The following is a 21,434-nucleotide window of genomic DNA, read 5'->3' as shown; positions in this document are numbered from 1 at the left end:
ACTGAGTTGCCCAACACACGTTCCCATCTGAAGTGGAACAAAGTGATATTCGGCCTTGTTTTAGCTCATACTGTAAACAAGTATCCTTTTTCCCATCTATTTCAGTGACAGCTTTTCACATTTTTGTGCTTTGTGTTATCTCACTGTTTAGAAAGGGCCTCAACTGTGTAGTGCTAAAGTGCTGTCTAATGTTCCTAAGCCCAAAAAGGCTGTGATGTGCTTTGCAGAGAAAATATGTGTCAGATAAGCTTTGTTCAGACCCGATTTATTGTGAGTTCAACGTTAATAAGTCAGCAACATATATTAAATAACGTGTCTTTAAACAGAAACACACATTAAAAACAGGTTATGTACTGATTGGTTGAAAAAAAAAGTAACCAGAGACTGGCAAGAACCTAAACCCTGTTTTTTCCCCAGGAGCAATGATTTAGTATTTGCTCATTCAGTGTTCACAGTGACTTTCAGACCGTTAACTACCATGAATAATGGGAACTGACTGTACTTAACTGAAGGCACTATTTTTAGATAACCAAGTGTTATCTCATGTAATTCTAAAACTAACGTAATCTAATCCTAAAATAACCCTAGAGCATCATTAATGAAATTGAAACATTTACAAAAAAATCCCCCCAAACAAAAAACACAACAATTGAAAGAAAAAGGTTAGTATATTAAGTATGCAACTTGGGCAATGAGAGCAAAAAATAAAAAATGAAATAAAACTGTGAGGAAGGGGGGACCTTTTTATTCATTCTTATGTTTTGTTTAAGATAAAACATTTATTAGATCTTCAAGAGGTAAACAAAAATATGTGCCGACTGGTAATTTCAGTTACTCTAAAAGCTGGGCAAGGAACAAAAAAGGGTATCTACCTGTGAGTCTGCCAGGAGTCCTCAATCAGTAAGATCTGCAAAAGCAGATCCAAATAGGGCCGGAGTTCATAAGTATAGGAATATGCAACCTAAAAACAGGTAAGACATGGTGAAGAACTTATTTAAAGCGGCAACAGTGGTGATCCTTTCGTAATGTGTAATGTATAAAAATATCAAATCACTATGTTGCACACCTAAAACTAATATAATTGTAAAGTCAATTATACTTTAAAAAAAAACTATTTAAAAAAATAAAAATATAAAATAAAGGAATAACAAATCAAATTATAGAGACATATGAATGTATATTTTCCTTTAACCTGCCAGAGAAGTTCACTGAGGACAGTAGATGAGAACTGAGGATTCTCCCAGCAGCAAAAACGAAGCAATTTGACGGTTTCCTCTGAATTACTGCAGTCCTCAATGATTTTCTTCACATAACTTGTCCTCACAAATAAAATGTCTGCCACATTCTGCTGAATTGGCATTATAGGTTGTGATAAATTTGGATCACCAAAAGGATTGGGAAGAGGAGGATTACCTAGAATACAGATTTGTCATCAATGAAAAATGAATTGGCTTCTCCACAGAAAATAGCTTATGAATTTTTTATTTTATGAAAATAATATTTTAAATCAAGTTTCCTGAGTACAACAAAGAAAGTAATATTAAGCATTATAATGATCACATATATCAAGATGATAAAATGTAAAACTGAAATGGCAACACTGGCGTTTTCTTTATATAAAAGTTAATTCTTAAACTACTTTATAAACAAGGTACCAACCTCAGTAACAAGTAGCCAGAAAGATTCCCTTTAAATATGAGAAAAAGGTGCAGGACTCAAAATATTATAAAATATTCCAAGCATGGACTTTCAGACTCTCGTTTTATTTTTAAATATCTTTGGAATTACTTTGAATCAGGTACTATATATGGCCAGCAGTACTTTAAAACCAATGTAAAGAATGGAGTATTTGACTTTACCGTTGATTGAAGACTGCATTCTTGACGAGACATTGCAGCATCGGATTAGCTGTGACACTACTGAGTATAATTTGCCTAATTCAGCATACTGATACTTGATTGGAGGCCCTGGACCTTCATCTAAAGACACAAGCATAAAGGTAGCAGGTACACTCAATTTCAGAAGCTGTGTCTTCTCCGCCACACCTACAATAAAGAAGGGAGAAGCAGGAAGAGAGGGGAAGAATTATATGAGAGGAAAGAACTGGGACGGAAGGGCTTCATAATAAAATATTTTTCTACAACTTTTATGATCAGAAGATCACTTTTGCTTAGCATTTACTTACTTCAGCAATCAGAACCAAAAATCTACTGAGTTAGTATAACTGGATTTAAGTATTAAAATGGTTAAACAGTGACTATGACATTCCAATCCTACTGGGCATAAGGAAGAGAAACACTTTCTATGGCCTGGGGAGTCTCGAGGACTAGCCTAGTCTGCAATCCTCATCATTAGGTGAATGACGAAAACTGAGAAATAAGAATTCTTTTATGAATTGCCTTTCTTCCTCAGCCAAGCTTCTTGAAAGACGCCTAAACTCGTTCCCTCTACTTCCTCGTCTTCCCAGTCCTCAACCCATGCCTATCTGGCTTCTGCCCCCTTTTCTGGTTTACAGCTAAGGAATAGTTCTCAAACCATAACCATTTCCTCCTTTCTTGGGTTCCTCTCTTATTTTCTTTCTACCTCTTCTTATTCTTTTTTTTTGTTTGTTTTTTCTTATTCTTATTTGTGAGTCCTCCTTCCTCTCTTCAAAAGTGATGGTCCTCAAAGTTCCCACGTCAGGCTATCTTCTCACACCGTATACCGTATGCCTTCCCTGGACGATCAAACCCACTCTAATGGCTTCAAGTTCCAGCTATTTTCATTCAGCTGATTCCAAAATATTTCCAGACAAATAGACCACCGCTCTACTGGACACCTCTATTTGGGTGTCACAAAGACTCAAATTCCCTGTCCACGTTCTTCCTCCTGGGTTTCCCCTCTCAGTACATGGCACTACTACCTGCTCAGTTTGTCAAGTTGGAATTCTGGGCATCATTCTTAACATCTCTTCTGTGTTCCCCTTCCCTGAATACCCAATCACCAAATCCTACTGTCCTTATCTCCAATAAAAAGCACCAGAATCTGACTACTTGTATCCCGCTCACTGCCAGTTCCTCAGTATAAGCCACAACGATTTTCTATCTATAGATGACTTTAACAATCTCTAGTCTTACTCCCCAATAATCCATTCCACACTGCAGCCTGGATCTTTCTAGAAGCCATGTCTATTCAAAACTCTACAATGGCTCATCAATGCCCTCAGGATAAAGTCCAGAATCTCTCACAAGGCTTGACAGAATAGCACAATTAGAGAATTCTACTCACCACTCCTGCCATCCTCATATTACATCAATTCTAGTCAGACTGAATAACTTTCATTTCCTCCAATGAGCCATGCTGAATTTATTCCAAGTCTCTGCACCTGCTGTTCACTCTGGATGGAAAAACTCAACCGACCAATTCCTACATCTTCTCCACTAAGTCCCTCACACTCCCCCTATGATGTACTTCCATAGCACTTTGTATTTTCCCCATTATAGCCATAAACATATTTTATGGCAAGTACCTTTTAGTTTGCTTCTATACCCCATTAGAAAATAGGTGTCTTATTTATTGCCATGTTCCAAGAAGTATAATAAATACAGGTCCACAAATCCCTTATCTGAAATCCTGAGATTCAAACAGCTCTTAACATCAATATAAACAAAGTTCATTCATAAAGTTGCTGTGAAAATCTGGCCTGAACTGACAAGAGGCTATTTACATCTTCAGTCATCCCCTCCCAGTGTGAATATTCACGTGTATGATTACAAAGTGCTGTTTCGGACCCTGCTCTAGGGATGTTACATAATTCAGGGCATATGGGCTATTTTACCTTTCTTAAAACCAAACAGTTCTGAACCACAAAGCATATCTGGTCCTAAGGATTTCGTATTAAAGTTTATAGACCCATATTTGCTTTTAGCAGGGAAATTTTAATTAGATTAGATTATGGACCAACGATGCATGTTTTCTGAACAGGGAATACCTAAAAAGGGAGTTGACCAGAGTGAGATTTTTATAAATACCTAAGATTTGGCATTTCTAAGTGTGAAATACAGATTCCCCTTATGCTTGTTTGCATAAATATTCTTTTCAACTACAAATATGCAAGCATCTCCAGTATGGGAAGGTAAGGGAAAAGACGACAAACGCAAAGTAGAATGTTGCTTATGTTAAAAGGGCCATGGATCAACTGGCGATTGGTAAGTTCATGCACAAAAAACCTGGAATGACAGGGATGTTTGGGTTTAGAACTTAACATAAATAACAGGTAATCTAAGTGAATATTTATATTATCCCCGATTTTAGTTTAGTTTACGTCAACAAAAACTTACGTACAGACTTAAGTCCTTTACCCAAACTTGGTGAGTATTACACATCCATCTGGGACCTTTTGAAAATGTGGATTCCTTGTGTTAGCTCTGAGAATTCTTATTCAGTTGGTTTGGGATGGGGCCTAGGCATCAGTATTTAAAAAAAAAATAGGTCTAGCACCACTACTTTAGGAGATAAAAATATGATTAAGATACAGATTTTGACCTTTGTCTGGTGCAGAGATAAGACACATGCATAAATAATGATAAAATACAAGGAGAAAAGTGCAGTGTAAAAAAAAAAAAAAGCTTCAGATAAAATTCACAATAGGTTTTATGGAACACTGTTTCTATTTTAGACCAGGTTATATTTCATCATGTGACTTACATGACTTCATTACTTAATACATTAAAAGAGAATTATGAAAACTTAAATTCTTACCTAAATTGGCATACATTACAAACAGGTTGAAATACTGCTGTAAATGACGCCCATGCTCTGAAACTTCTCTTCTCAGTAGATTTAGTACTGCTCTTAGTAAGTGATCACTCAGGCTTAAGTTGTCATAAGCCTGTAAAGGATAAAACATTGGTTGTTTTTCAGCAACAAGGTGCACGTATGATATAATTCTCTTTGCATGAAAAAGGGACATGCACATATACATGTTAAATATAGGCAGAAATTTCTGGAAGGACTGATCACACAAGAAATTATTAAAAAGGGTTGCTTTTTAGGAAAGGGGATGAAGATCCAATGTAGATTTCATTATAGAGGCTTTATACTGTTCTAAGTTTTAACAAATGGAAGTCCATTTAAATTTATATAACAGTAAGTGTATAACTAAGCCACTGAATGTAACTGAATTAACAGAAAATTCCGTTATGTTTTAAAGAGCCAATAGTCACTATTCACTGCTGGGAAGTACTTTAAATGCAACTCATATAAACATTGAGGCATCGGACTCTATGGTTATTACGTGCTCATGCACGTTTGTTAGGTAAACGTTATCAAACAGATGCACATATATCTGTGACTTCAACTTCCAGGAAACAGAATTTATTTCTGTTAGCTGGGCAATTACCTGACTAGAAGGTCCTGGAGATGCAAAAGGTGAAGGACATGGCCCATCTTGCAAGGAAAAATGTGCAATAAAAACTATAAGCTTTGCAAATGCACCTCTCACTTCTGCACTAGGGCACTCCAGAAGGTATTCAGAGAAGCGATTTGAAACATTAAAAAGGACATTGTGAGCAAACCAAAAACGTACATTCTTGCTGTGACGAAGGAGAATACATAATGCATCATACCTAAGACAAAACCAAACAAAAATCTATGAATATCGATTCAGTAACATGTTTCCTATAGTACAGGGATGGGTCTCTATGAACCAAACAAACAAACAAAAAAATTAAAGAACTTCTTTTACTACCGGAGGGAGAGAACCAGCAATGGTAGCTTCTAGCACTAATATTAAAAAGATAAATACTATGACTTGGTCTATTTTCACAGAGTGACAAAATAAATAGACGAAAACTTACACAGTCCTCTACAAATCCATGACCAAACTCTTCCTAGGTTCAATGACAAAACAATAATCCCCATTCCCTTAACATCTTACTACTAGAATAGTAAGTAAATATTGTTGAATCGAGGTATTATAATGGCCTCTAAATTTTATACAGTTAAAAACTTAAACTCATTTTAAGTTTCTACCTTTTTAATCTATGGCTGAATTTAATCTAGGGAAGCTAAAATGTTAATACTTTTGTGATTAGATAGCTTAGACTTTTAAGTATCATCCTGTAATGTTTTGTACAGAGATGTCAAAGATATGATACAAGGTAACAGAAGCAGAAGCCAACTTCTGAATAATAAAAGGCGGTATTTAATCTCAGTAATTATTTTTTAAATTTATTTTCTATACAGGTTCTTATTAGTTATCTATTTTATACATATTAATGTATATATGTCAATCTCCCAATCTCCCAATTCATCCCACCACTCAGTAATTATTTAAATATGATTTCTCTCACTATCGCTACCAAGATTTTTTAAATTCTGCATTCCAAATCTGAAATGAGATTATCATGGCTTGGAAAAAATAAAGCAGTATATTAAAGAACCAAACTAAATGCCAGTAATAATAGGAATGAAAATTCAAAGCAACGTACCAATCACTGGCAGAGCCACGGACTACTTTCTTGGTGTGAAATCCTGTGGTAAAGAGGAACCTAGCGGCAAGCTGAATACTAATCATAGTGATTTCTTCTGCTTCAGGCAACAGGTGATCTTGCCCTAAAAATAAAATGTAGATTAAAAAATAGTCAAACAAATTTCTGTGCTCAAGCCCCATTTTCATTTTCAAAAACAAATCTGCATTATCAACAATTTTCCAAGTCCTAACTATGTTAAAACCCCTGGGCTACTTATGAAATAATTCTTAGTAGTTCAGTAAAGCACCCTTCAACTAATGCTTGAGTAAAAAAACCAAACTGTTGTAACAAACAAAAGCTCCTCTGTCTCTAAATGGCAAGACAACATATAAAGCTCAAAGGTAACAGTCATCTGAAACATGACTTTAAAACAACCAAAAAGAGAGAAAACAAACACGCTGATGCCTGCTAAGAAACCCTGCAAGTAAAAGAAGAGGTATGCTTTATTACTAAGAAGCTAAATTCTTGATACTTACCTGGAGGAGGATTTAAGTAAACACCATTACATGTAAGCAGTTTTTTCATAAACTGAAAATATTCCGTACTGTACTGCATTCGGTTATGCATGAATTGCACATTCTGTTTCCGTACACTTCTCTCAATGGCTGATGGCATAATGATCTGATGGGGTCTTGTGGTGATAGCAAGCTCTGATATATACCTTATCAACTCATCATCTTGGTCTATTGTGTCCAATCGTTCATAAAAAAGTATATAAGCATTCCACCACCTTTTCTGGCGCCTGTATGACATGCGCTTCATCATGTGATCGAATACTTCTCCCATGTACTCTCCACCAAAACACTGGTTTTTCATTTCTTCATCGTCATCCATTTTACATTCAGTTACATCTCCATCATCAAATTTATACCAGCGATTTCTCTCGCCATCTCCTCCGTTCCTCTGAATGATGTAAGAGTAGTAATGTCCCCCGCTCGCCTGACCGCTGTGTACAAGCACCCCCACAAGTCTGTATTTCGTGCTTCCTGCTGGCTCACTGTCAGACTGCTCATTCTGTTGTATCAACTGACTCTCTGGGTTTACGTTATCTCCTTCCAGCTTTGCAACACCGGCAACTGTGTAAGGTTCCATGTCCAGTTCGCGAGGAAATTCAAAGTAATCATTAAACTTGATTGCACATTCTCTTTCCCAGTCATAGTCGAATCGTTTTAGTTGGATAGCGAGAACAGGAGGTAATTTTTTAATAAGCAAGCGCTTTACAGTATCAACCTAAAATGAACAGAGCAAATTACTAGATGTTCTCTTATAATCCACTGCAAAAAACCCCCAAACTTAAAACTCTACTATTAAATTCTCAGGATTAATCTGAAATTTTAAGTATAAACAAATATATGATAATGAACACAATCAGAGCATTTCTGTCAGTTGATATTTTAAAAATGTTCACTAAAACTAATACGAAGTAGCTGATGCCTTTTGCTACAACTTGCAAAAATTAGTGATATAGACATTATTCGCTGTCTGATTTCTACATTGGAAGTGCTATCTAACCATTATTACTTGTTTGATATTTACTGTTATTTTAATGAAGTCTGCTGTGAACAAACTACAGAAATATAATAATAGCAGCTAATATTTATTGGGCAATTAGGTGCCAAGTTATACGACGGTAAGTGCTGTCCAAGTAGTAACGCGTTTAATCCTCCCAACCCTCCCAACCCTGAAACTTAGGGATGAGACTTAGGAGTACTAGAGAGATAACTTGCCTCAAGTCTTAGAGCTGTGAGAGGCATGGAGTATGGCTTTACAGCTCATGATCTCAACCTCTAGATTTTAATACCTCTCTAAGTGGTATGTAAAGTCAAAACAATACAGGTGACTTAGAGGTGAGAGGGCTTGGGAGCCCAGAAAGATACACATTATTTACCATATGTATGCGTAAATTGTCTCTCCTAAAGAACTGTTAAATGCCCACAGACAAAAACCAATCAAGTGAGTCTAAAAATCTGATCCAAGTGGTTTAAAAAACACAGGTGGTAGAAGAAATCTTTTGTGGCTAAATAAAGTAATTAACAGTTTGGCTTCAGCAAGCTTCTTGGTCTTGGGTAGCAACTCTGGACATGAGAGGAGAAATGTTTTCCTCTATGAGCTCTGTAGCTTCGAGGAGTTCAAGAGCAGGTTGGTTGAATATGGATGAAAAGTGCCTGTGTAACTCAGACAAGAGGCTGATATTAAGCTACTATGACCTCTGAAGTGATTCACTCTTATCTTTACCTGTTTTCCCTAGCCCTTCTGGCACTATTTTCTCTCAATTGTCTTTACCTGACAAACCTTTCTCTCAATCATCTTTACCTGACAGACCCTTAAGTCAGTTATCTTAACTACCTCTCTGTTACCACTATAACAAAGCAGGGTAGGGAATAAAGAGGGTGAATTTTGAGAACCAACAAAAACAACCATTCTTCCAAACCCATTAAATGTAATCATAATTATTTTAAACAAAACTGGGCAATTCATACCTTTTTATTGCATTTTTCACAATGATAAGCATTTGCACCTTCTAATAAATCTCCTTTGACATATTGTTCCAAAGAATCAAGAAGATTTTGGTGATTTCTAATGTCTACATTCAAAGTCGTAAAAGATTCTTCACACTCGTATCTAAAGATATTATTTAGGAAATGATCAAAGAGAATTTATTCCTTAGTTTTCTAAACATCTTATTTAGTTATGGACTCAATGAAAATTACTTTTGCAATTTTTATAACATAACACAAAACCCGTAAGTCATAAAATGTTACCAACAAATGACAGTTACCATTTATGAGTCACTTATCCTCTGCTGGGCATACATTAGGTTGTTTACACACTACACATAACAGGTGCTTTGTCTTCATGACAAATATTTCTCTATCACCATCTCCACGTCAGAGATGAGGGAAGTGGGGTTCAGAATGCGAATTTGGTCAAGATTACTAGGTGAAATGGTGTTTTCAAGCTAGGTCTGTCTGGCTTCACAGCTCAATCTCTTTATAGTCTACCATGCTGCTTCTGCCATCATCTGTTTAGATCTATTAATGAGCTGAATTTTTAAATGTTTCTCCTCTTCTGTAATGGAAACCTTACTAAAGCACAAGTTTGAACACACAAATGAATATGGGATAAGCAATCTGAATAGGAGCCACAATCCCACCTTGTGGCAATTTTCTACCAAAGGAATTTTCAGATTTCTGATGAGACATTTTCATACATCTAGAACATGGGATGTGAGGAATTCATTCTCAACCATTAAATTCATTCACTCAACAAATACACTGAGTGCCTACCATGTTTAAAGCCCTGTGGGACAGTCAATGTTTAAGACAGTCCCTCATATTTAGGGCTTTTCAATTTAGTTAGGGGAAAAAGGTACACAAATAAAGGCATTTATAAGTGACATGAATGGAATATGAAGTATTAAGCAAACTGTTACTATAACTGGGGAACAGCCCATAGAAGAGAAAAGAGAAATTAGATTTTATGATTCCAGTTAAAAATTAGGACATTTGAAGCTGAGAAGTCAGCAAAGTTTTTCTGTAAAAGGCCAGATAGTAAATATTACAGGCTTTCTGGGGCCATGAGGTCCCTATGGCAACTACTCAACTCTGCTGTTATAGTGAAAGCGGTCAGACAGTAAGTAAAGGAGTGGGTATGTTCCAATAAAACTTTACAAAAACAGATGCAGGGCTGGATTTGACCTATGGTCCACAGTTTGTTAAGCCCTGCTCTTGATAAATAAATACCCTAAAACAGATTGTCTCAGGACCCTTTATGTAACCTTCCAGCATATAACAAGACTAATTTAGTTGTGGAATAGGTATTTGAACTTTAGGGATTTTACTTAAGGTCATGCTCTCTGGACGTTTTCACTTGGCAAAGAAAATCAATAATTTCCAAATAATTTTGAAAACTGTCTAAAACAAACCAAGAAAAACTGACCAAAACAGATGACCAGAAAATTTTATTTTTATCAGTAATTAAAAACAGGAGGTTAAAATGACAATTTTATTGTCCACCTAATGCACAAGATCTTTCAAAAGGAACAAAAGTTGCCCAGTCTCAAGATGGGAATAAAGACACAGACCTACTAGAGAATGGACTTGAGGATACGGGGAGGGGGAAGGGTAAGCTGGGACGAAGTGAGAGAGTGGCGTGGACATATATACACTACCACATGTAAAATAGACAGCTAGTGGGAAGCAGCCGCCTAGCACAGGGAGATCAGCTCGGTGCTTTGTGACCACCTAGAGGGGTGGGATAGGGAGGGTGGGAGGGAGGGAGACGCAAGAGGGAGGGGATATGGGGATATATGTATACGTATAGCTGATTTACTTTGTTATACAGCAGAAACTAACATACCATTGTAAAGCAATTATACTCCAATAAAGACGTCAAAAAAAAAAAAAAAGTTGCCCAGTCTATGCAAACAATTTTATGGCCTCATTCAGAATGAGTAGTTTAACATTTACATATAGTATTAGCACTTCCTCAATCATTTCCCCGTGTTCAAAAATAAAGCACATACACACACAACCTATGACTGTATATAATGCTGTTTAGACTTGCAGAAAATACTATCCTACTGTGATAGTCTGGTGAGAAGGGATTTCAAACCAACATTAATTGACAACATACACGAGAAGTTCCAAAGTAAAACTTCCATACAATAGGCATAAACGTGTATCTATCAGTAAGGAACTTTAATAGTTAACTATTTTCAACAAGAGCCCTTAATCAACTTCCCCTTTAAGAAAACCAAAAACCAAAAACCAAACAACACCAAAACCCAATTTGTTTAGTCAGCTTTTGCTATAAAGATTTTGTGTGGGAAACATACCTTAAAGACAATGACAGTAATCAATGTTATTTTCAAAAAGTCAGTATTTCATTTGTATAGGAAACAGCGCTCCATGCCTGTCATCTTCTAAACTTAACATATTTACAATATTATAACTATTTTAATTCTAAGATAAAGGGCAAATTCTTAAGTAATACCTCGTAGCTATGCAAAATACCATTTTATTTTCTGAGGCATGATCACACATAAGAACATGTGAGAGTATGAAATAGTAAGAGCTTAGGTGGAGTTAAAGGAACCACGTATTATTTGACGAAAACAAACAGACCCATAAAGGTCATGAGACTTTTCTGTACTGTTAAACTTCATTGTAATAAAATGAGAAAACAAACAAAACCCCCCCACAGTAGTAAGGTATGCGCAATATGTAATTCATCCAGCCTCAGGTATTTCGTAATCGGTAGCATACTTCACTTTTGTACATAACTAATAGTAAAAATAAACAGTACAACATACACTTCAAGTATGAAATTAGCACTTACCTATGTGGGCAGCCTTGGCAAATCTTCTGATCAGCAAAGGAACCTCCTAAAACTTTACTTAGCATAGCTGGGTGTCCTAAGGCTTTCAAAGCTTCATCTAAACTATCCACCAATGAATTAAAAAATTCTAAAGCATCATGTTGTTCACGAAGATTAACAGGCTCACCCCAAAGCCTAAGAAATGAATGGAGTAAAGTATGTAATGTGCGACACTCCCAGAACAATATATACAATATATTTTTCAGGACAAAAGCAATACAACCATAAATGACACCACAAAAACTGAGATTTTATTCCTCAACTACAGGAAGTAGCAAAAAAACAAATGCCGTTTATGTTATCGATTGCTGTGGGGAAGAAAGTGAGATTCATAGTAAAAGTGGCACTTCACTGGGGAAGAAATACCATGAAACTACTGGTGTGGCTGGATGGACAGCAGAGCTCCAGGAAGGATGGTTTCTGTAGGTAATGTAGTATAAGCATGCATTTTGAATCCAACTGAAGACACTGTTAAAATTGGGTGGCTGATCTTACTCTTACGTAGATAATTACTACTTCATTTCTTTCATTTTGCTTAAATTTTGGGTTACAGATACAGTGCAAAGATAATATTTACTCCTAATTAAATTGACTTTTCCGATCGAAAAGAGAAAGGTTTGACTTGTTTTACAGTTCATCTCTTTTGAATAATCTGAGGATTTAAATTAGGTAAATCAATCCTGAGAAAAGAAAATATCAATTATGTGAATGACAAAATAAGAAGGGATACTAATAAAACCTAGGCACTGCTGGAAACTATGACATCTAATTTTGTATTTATAGAGTAATATACATAGAGAATATAAGTGAATTCATTCTAAGCAACAGATATGACAAATGTATTTTAAGTATGCAAGAGGAACTAACTGTCTTTTAATAAACTCCTTTGTAACACTTCTACTATGTAGCAAATAATCTCACCCTAATTATATTTCAGCTGTTAAATTTGCATATAGTGAGTTAGAAATCAAATATATCACTTGTTAAAAGATATTTTACAATGGAGAGATTTGTTAAGACACCAAGGGATCAAAGCTAACATCACCAATAATCAGATAAACTGATATCATGTGCCTCTGAATGCAATGCAATGAGAACCATATAATAACATCACCTATGTAGTTATCTTGCCAAAAAGCTTAACTTGAATCTAATCATGGGGAAATAATCACACAAATCAAGAAAGTACCATAAAGGTCATGACAAGTTAGGGAGATTATTTTAGAGAAGACTAAAGAGGTAACAACCAAATACTTGTGATTCCTTCTAGGATACCAGTCTGGAATTGGAAAAAAAAAAAAGTCAGAAAGAATATTTTGGGGAAATTGAAATACATATTGATGAATATCAGGCATTACTAAATATTAAATTTCATGCATGTGATAACTGTATTAAACATTACATAGAAAAATGTCCTTATTCTTAGAGGATACATGTTGAAGCATGTAGGGGGGTTAAAGTGTCATATTTGCAACTATCAACTCGTTTAGAAAAAACAAACAAAAACCAAAACCCAAGTATACATACAAGCAAATATGGCAAAATGTTAACAATTGGTGAATCTGGGTAAAGAGTATATATCATAAAGGTGATTATTATACTACTTTACCTTTTCTGTTGGTTTGAAATTCTTCAATATAAAAAATCGGGGGTGGGGAATGTGGTTAACTAACCCACATGTATCTACAGTATATTATGTGTCTAAAGTGTAGATAGTCCAAAAGTGCTAGTCTAGACAAACTGCGAGCTCCACTAGCATAGGGAGTAATTAATTCAAGAAGTCAAAAATGCAAGTGCATTATAAGATAAGCAATAACTGTAACTGAATGACAAATTTTAAGACAAAAGCTCAAAAAGCTTGAGAGTAATTTGGAAGAGGAGGAACAGAAATGCTAAAAGCCTTATGGCAGAGACGAGACAAGCTAGAGAAAGAATGAGAACCAGAATAGTCAGAGAGGAAGACGAGAGAGGTGTTGAGAGGTGATGGGACCAAAAGAGCAAAAGCAGAGCTGGGAAGGAGGGTGGTGCATGCAAGCCAATAAGTATGGATTAAGTAGGGGGCCTAGTTAGAGGAATCGGAAGAATTTATGCGGTGAGTCATAGGGAGGTCATTGTATTATAAAGCAGTGGTTTCAAAAGAAATCTAAGTAGTATCCTTGTAGGTAAAAGGGGAGCTGCTCTGATTGAAGCAGGGAAGGTGGACGAGAGCGGCAGTGTCAGGTGACCCTTTGCTTCTCTTGCTCTCAGCTGTCTGGGAGATACCTTGAAGGGATTCTAAGGAGTATTATTTAAGGGAATTCCCTGGCGGTCCAGTGGTTAGGACTCCATGCTTTCACTGCAAAGGGCTCAGGTTCAATCCCTGGTTGGGGAACTAAGATCCCACAAGCCGTGCAGTGCGGCCAAAAAACAGAAAAAAAAAAAAAAAAAAAAAAAAAAAAAGTAGTATTATTTAAAAAATCCAATGCTATGAAGGATTATAGCATTCTCATACACAGTACAGATATGTGGTTGTACTACAGTATTTTAGCACAGTGCACGACATGATAGGCGATGATAAAAAAAAACAAATGAAATAAATGAAGCCAGAGAAATAAGATCAAGACATAATCGAAGATTTTAAAAAAATTAACAACAACAACAAAACCCAACGTATTTATCGCACCTTTCCTATAAAATTGTACATTAGAATAGCCAAAGAGTTGCTATGGGGAAGTTTTCCTTTATAGATCTCCTCTAGCTAATAAATGAAAGAATGATAAAATTAGAATGTTGCCATTTTGTAATCCTGATGAAATGCTGCATTTAGGCAATGATGATCAATGGCTGTTATAAGACAGAGACAGACAGACAGACATTATGTACTTCTCCTCATTGAGGTCATCGTTATCACCTACGAAGCAAGCCTTATCTATCCACTCCAGAAAAAGAAAAATCACACCTGAATTTGATCAAGCCTCTAGATCTCACTACCTATTTATATGACATACAGGGGACTGAGGAAAACAGAAAACACCACAGGGATCCCATCAATAAAATCCAGATGGGAAAATTTACAGAGCTAACTACCTGTTTGTTTGTTTTTTTTTCTCCCCAACAAATAACTACAAGGGTGAAAAAAGATTAGAAGAGACTGAAGAGTCATGTCAACATCTGCAGCATATGGACTTCACTTGGATCATGATTTCAAAAAATTTATAGTAAAAAACAATTATGAGGTAATTGGGTAAAAGCAGACATTGACAAGGATATTAAGGAATTTTTATAAGACATGATAATAGTATCATGGTCATGTTAAAAAAAAAAAAAAGACGTTAGAGATACACACTGACATATTTATGGATGAAATTATGTATTTGCTTCAAAACAATCTAAAAAGAAGTAGATGGCAGTGTAGATGAAATAAGATTGGCCATGAGTTGACAACTGTTGAAGCTGAGTGATGAATACATAAGGGATCATACTCTTCTCCCTACTTATGTAAATATGAGAAGCTTTCAAAATAAAAAATTATTAACATCTTGAGACTAAAGAATGCTGCCTCTTACTATTACACTTTCTACCTCCTTTGGGGACAATGAGAAAACTAACCTAACTATGAAGTAAAGTTTGATTATTACTACTGCTTAAATATTAAACATAAAAGTGCCTTCCAGTATAGGTTTTAGAAGTTTAATGTTAGTGTCATGAGATAGTCATAAAGGTTTAAGCAGTATCCCAATTACTATTCATCCATAGTTTACCTGAACTGTTTCCAAAATCCTCTGGGCACATAGTACTGTAGTCGAGAAGCAGCTAAATGACCAAAGATGACCTGAAGGTGTCTTAGAACACCAATATTGTACTCTTTCCTATCTTCTGTTTTACTTAATGCTGGTTTCTCTTCAAATTGTTGAGGGTATCCAAATACATCATCTCTGGGATCAACATTGCTCTAGAAACCAAAAGTTATCATTAATGAGCTAATCTAACTTCAAAGTATAGTAAAAATATGTTGAGACAAATGCTAAACGATTAGTGAACAAATCACCTGTACTTCTATTTATTTCCAAAGCACTTAACTTTCAATTTATAAATTTTAGTTTACAATATCAGTGTTTATATCCCCACCCCTTTCACATAAGAGTTGTCATAAAGGAATAACCCTCACTAAGTATCGTAGAGGTAGGTAATATAGCAAAATACAGTAAAAGTGATTAACTTAGACTGAACTGGACACAAATGCAGGCTTTGCTACTTATAAGCTAAGTAACTTTGAGCAATTAAGTGCCTCACGTGTAAATGGGTTAACACATTCTTCATGTAGCTGTTGTGAGGGTTATATGAGATAATGTATATAGAGTGCTCAGACTTGTAAACATTCAATACAATATACATATTAAGATTAGTAGTACTCTTCAACAAATGGTGCTGGAAAAACTAGATATCCATAGGCAAAGGAATAAGGTTGGACTTTTCCCTAACACTATACACAAAAATATACTCAATAGAGATCAAAGGTTTGAATGTAAGAGCTAAAACTATGAAACTCCTAAAACACAGAGCAAAAACTTCACGACACTGGATTTGACAATGATTTATTGGATATGACACCAAATGCACAGGCAACGAAAGAATAGAGACATACTGGACCTCATGAAAATGAAAAAGTTCTGTGCAAAGAAATTGGAACCCTTGCACACTGTTGGTGGGAAATGTAAAATGGTGCAGCCACTGTAGAAAACAGTTCCTAAAAAAATTAAAAATAAAACTATCAAATGACCCAGCAATTCCACTTCTGGGTAAAACACCCAAAAGAACTGCAAGAAAGGTCCTGAAGAGATATTTGTATACCCATGTTCAGAGGAGCATTATTCACAATTTTGAATTCCACCAAAAGGTGGAATCAGGGACTTCCCTGGCGGTCCAGTGGTTAAGACTCTGTGCTCCCAATGCAGGGGAAGCGGGTTCGATCCCTGGTCGGGAACTAAGATCCCGCAGGCCGCGCCGTGTGCACCACCCCCCACAAAAAGGTGGAAGCAACCCAAATGTCCACTGATGAATAAATGGATAAACAAAATGTGGTATATACATTCAAAGGAATGTTATTCAGCCTTTAAAAGAAAGGAAATTCTGACACATGCTATGAAATGGTCGTTACATTAAGTCAAACAAGCCTGTCACAAAAAAACAAATATGGTATGATTCCACTTATATGAGGTACCTAGAATAGTCAAATTCATAGAGATGGAAAGAGAATGGTGGCTGCAGAACTCTGTGTGGGACCTGGATGTAGAAATAGACAATGTCCACTCCCTGCCCACGAGAAACTTAGTCTAGGGAAGGAAAAAAGCACACAGGCAAAAAACCAAAACCAAAACACCCCACAGTGCAATGGGGTGCCGAGACAACACAGAGCAGAGGGTACCATGAGAGCAAAGTTGAGACACCTTATTTGAACTGTATCATACTTTGTTTGCTGGTACAATTAGCTATCTCTACTGTGCTTAACTCAACAACCTAGAGATGTGATGAATCACAGAACTAGAATCTGAACTCCAATTTTCACCCAGAGCAGTGGTTCTTAACCAGGTATATGGTGTGAGCAATGCCTATGAAGCTTCTTAAAAAAGTAAAAACGCTCAGACCCCAATCCCTGGATGATGCGGTTCAGCAGACGTAGGGAACAGTTGGGGTCTAGTGTATGTTTCAGAAACCCTCCCTGTAAGTAATAAACTACCTCAGAGCAAATAGTTCGGTGACTGAAGAGAGGGAATGAGAAAAGAACCATTTAAGATATTTACTGCAATCAGAGCATGCTCTGGCTTCTCTCTTCAGCTCTCACCAACACAACACCATGAGTGGGAAAAGGTCAAATAAAAACAAAGAAATACAGGGTGGACGCAAACATGACCACAGCTTATTAAGTCTGGCCATAGTCTCTTCTTTAAAGAACCATGCCATAGTTATGTCAACTCTGATCCGCCACTACAACCTAATTTTTTCACAGCTTTATTCTGCATTGGATACTTGGTAGGAGCCTAAATTTTGTCACAAGTAGAAGTTTGTTTCCTAAGCAAAAATAGTTATGATCTGGGAGAAATGCAAAAGTAATCTAAAAGTAAGCACAGACAATGAAACTGGCATAGCACATTATCTTGGCATAAATAAATGGAGATACATAATTAAAATATCAAACAGAAAAGTAAAAATATAATTTAGACTATTATTAAAAATGAAGATTCTTATCATTATACAAACTCTAAATTATACCAAATCCCCAAAAGTGAGTACATTAACTGTTGCTTTAAAACATATAAACTATCATAAAAATTAACTGTAGTTGCAAGTCTGGTAGGTAGTGAGCACTATGTCGAGGTAGCAGTCTGTGCTGGGAGATTCTAGCTTTATTTTCAAATATTTGCCAACAGGTCCAGTGAAAGCCTAACGCTTTCTAAGCGAGAACAACAGTATCTCGTATCAGAACTTCAAACACAGAAAACAAAAATGCTAAATAAAATTTACCTCGTTGTCCTGCTTCTCATCCCCAGACATATCATCATCTACATCGCTACCTGTGCCTTCAATTGCAAGAATACCATTCCTAATGGACGGAATCATGTAGAGTTGCTGAATCACAGAATTCATATAACAAGTAGCACCAGCGTTTTTCAGCCCCACAAATCCTTTTGGTGGGCGGGGTCCAACAGGTGGCAGATATTCCCACTCAGTAAGTGCTTCACAAGCTGAGAGAAGACAAAAGATTCTTGTAGCACGAATAAAAACATTTTGTCCACTTTAGACTTTATTAAGCTGATAAATTAACATTACCAACAATTCCACTACTCCTATAGCCACCTGAAATAGTGCTCTAGGTATGCATTTCACCCTCAACAAATCGAAGATACACAGCAACACGTACCACTATATAGATTCTTACCCCACCATCTATGAACCCATGCTTTATCTGATGTTGCTTCTATGGCAGTCTCAGCAGTCTCACAAGATGGTACAAGGCTAATTTCTACATGTTAACTTTACTTTTAACTTTATTATAATTTAGTCATTATGAACTTTAACTTTTTTTACTTTTATATGTTTTTTCAAGTGCCTTCAAACTCATTGTGGCATGAAATGTTATACAAATATATCAACATATGATAGCTTACTAAGTTTTAAATAATCCTAAGATATCACCTGGGTTCACATCCAGGTTCTGATGCTTACCAACTCTTTCATCTTCAGGCAAGCCTCTGTTTCCTTCTTAATAAATGTAGTAATAAGAGTAACACGTGCTTTGCCTATAATCACAATGTTATTTTGAGGAGCAAACAAGATAGTGGATTTGAGTTCTGTGAGAACTGTAAATCACTGCCTGCCTCCCTCTACCTAGTATAAACCTGGAAACAATGTACATATCATCATCTATAAGACCAGTTATATAAATTATATAGTATATTGAACTGAAAGGTAGAAAGGTATATAGCTAATAAATGGATTTAGATAAATATTTATGTGTTGATAGGAAATGATCACAGATATATTAAGGGGAAAACAAAGTGAAGAACACTGTGCACTCCAGACCAATCTGTGGTTAAAAAACTAAACAAACAAACAAAAAAAGATTTTGTATGTGGATTTTGCATACTCAGAGATTCTGGGAGGATAGACATGAACTGAAGATAACGGTTACAGCTATCAAAGGGGACCAGGGGAATGGAATGGGCAGGAAAAATGTTTTAGAATACATCCTTCTCTGGTACTTGACATTTTTGCCACACAAATGTACTACTTAAGAACAGGCGGCCTTTCTCTTTCTGCCATCCTGGAGCCTGTGGAGGAGTGCTGGGAACAGGACTTCTAAAACAGCAAATAGGTCTGGAAGGCTGTGGTCCAAGGCTCTATTTTTGCTGGCTATAAGCAGGGTCCTGTGAAACCAGAGGGTTCCTCTTCTTAAAATTGAAGGTGTTTATGCCCAAGATGAAACTGAATTCTACCTGGGCAAGAGACGTGCTCATGTGTACAAAGCAAAGAACAACAGTGACTCCTGGTGGCAAACTGAACAAAACCAGAAGAATCTGGGGAAAGGTAACTTGTGCTCATGGAAACACTGGCTTGGTTCGTGTCAAATTCCAAAGCAACCTTCCTGCTAAGGCCATTGGCCACAGAATCTGTGTGCTGCTGTACCCCTTGAGGGTTTAAACTTATTGAAAACTAAATAAATAAAAGTGTGGATTTGTTTAAAAACAAACAAAACCCCCCACCCTACTATATACAAATTTGATAGAATAACTAACTGTCTAACCTTTAAGAACTTTAATCAGAATCTCCTAAAATGTTATTAAAAAGTCCTTATATTCTAAAATACAACATATCAAAAAATAATCTGACATGTTCCTAAAGATTTACTATCATCAATTATATTCTTAAGCTTTGTAGATAAATGGTTTTCTCCTAAAGCAGAACAGCCTCCATTGTGGTTTGCTTTCTTATTTCTGCTGTCTCAGTCATTTTATATTGCCCTCATCCCTTTTGAGCTTCAGTTCTATATCAGTAAGATCTACAGTCTACAGTCTGTTTCATGGGCTTCATGTGAGCAGTAACTGAGGACCAAGGGCACTAAAATGTTATCTTCTCACATTCTAATCTTTAAAACCAGATTTTCTTAGAACTCACATGAAAATAACATTAAAGAGCTTCTAAAGTGAGGGCCTGAAAGGTTTTCCAATGCATGTAATTTGAATTTTTAAGTTTGAACTCTGAAATTTGACTATTATTCTGGAGTTTGGATTTTAGTCCAGATTTGACTGAAATGAAATTTATTTTGTTGCTCAATACTTGCACCACTTACAGGAAGACATTTAACAAACATTTGAAAACTTTGCTACATTAAGACTCATTGCTTGTAATGGGCTTAAATGTTAAACTAGTTGCTGAAAGAAAGGAAAACATGAGTTGAAGATGTTTACTAAAAGGAAAACAGAATTTGAACACATGAGAGAACTGCCATCAGAACTTTGTATTTTAAAATACTTACTAGTTATTGCTGTGCCAATGTAGTACATTTCAGTCAAAGAATCTACTATCTGTTTGAGGTTCCTCACACAGCCAACAGCTAATGCTACAAGTAACTCAAAGCCTGCATTAATGGTAGCTGGTGAACTACAGACTGGAATAGCCTGTTCAGCTGGCAGTTCTCCATTTCTCATATACTGTAGGTAAACATTGGATGCAGGGAAGATGAAATCATCAATTAATTCCTACAAAGTTGAAAAACGGATTATGTATTAGCAATGATACATATTTATATAAAAATACATGTAAAGTCATATATGCGTATGTGTATGTATGTTTTTTTAAAGAAAGAAATGTCTCTTGGAAGGAAATAATGTTAAATTAATTGTCAGAATTCAAGATTTCATTGCATGTCAGAAAACTTACTTGGATTTTCTAATAAAAAGATCCCACTTCAAAACACTATTTACTACAATTAACAAACCAACCCGATTTCTCAGGTTAAAAACTCATCAAGAATGAGTTGACTGTAGCACTTAACAAAAATTCACA

General features: G+C 36.0%; 1 protein-coding gene and 1 pseudogene across 2 annotated transcripts in view; one reads left to right on the top strand and one right to left on the bottom strand.

The window, feature by feature from the left end:
* The window catches only part of USP9X (ubiquitin specific peptidase 9 X-linked), a 118,242-nt gene that overhangs the window by 5,920 nt on the left and 90,888 nt on the right, over nt 1-21,434 (bottom strand). For both annotated transcript variants that reach the window (XM_068534067.1, XM_068534068.1), the window contains exons 30-41: nt 20,905-21,127; nt 18,393-18,613; nt 15,632-15,822; nt 11,853-12,026; nt 8,993-9,134; nt 6,989-7,742; nt 6,471-6,594; nt 5,381-5,606; nt 4,741-4,870; nt 1,860-2,045; nt 1,193-1,413; nt 873-961 (exon numbers count right to left, since the gene is read on the bottom strand). In XM_068534067.1, coding sequence (XP_068390168.1) covers nt 873-961; nt 1,193-1,413; nt 1,860-2,045; nt 4,741-4,870; nt 5,381-5,606; nt 6,471-6,594; nt 6,989-7,742; nt 8,993-9,134; nt 11,853-12,026; nt 15,632-15,822; nt 18,393-18,613; nt 20,905-21,127 — 2,681 coding nt within the window. The remainder of the gene's footprint in view (nt 1-872; nt 962-1,192; nt 1,414-1,859; nt 2,046-4,740; nt 4,871-5,380; nt 5,607-6,470; nt 6,595-6,988; nt 7,743-8,992; nt 9,135-11,852; nt 12,027-15,631; nt 15,823-18,392; nt 18,614-20,904; nt 21,128-21,434) is intronic.
* LOC137757375 (large ribosomal subunit protein eL33 pseudogene) lies at nt 18,849-20,069 on the top strand (annotated as a pseudogene).

This window comes from Eschrichtius robustus, chromosome X (genome assembly GCF_028021215.1).
Source record: "Eschrichtius robustus isolate mEscRob2 chromosome X, mEscRob2.pri, whole genome shotgun sequence".
Classification (NCBI taxonomy): domain Eukaryota; kingdom Metazoa; phylum Chordata; class Mammalia; order Artiodactyla; family Eschrichtiidae; genus Eschrichtius; species Eschrichtius robustus.
Note: the sequence above shows the minus strand (reverse complement) of the source record. Positions and strands in the feature narration are given on the sequence as shown.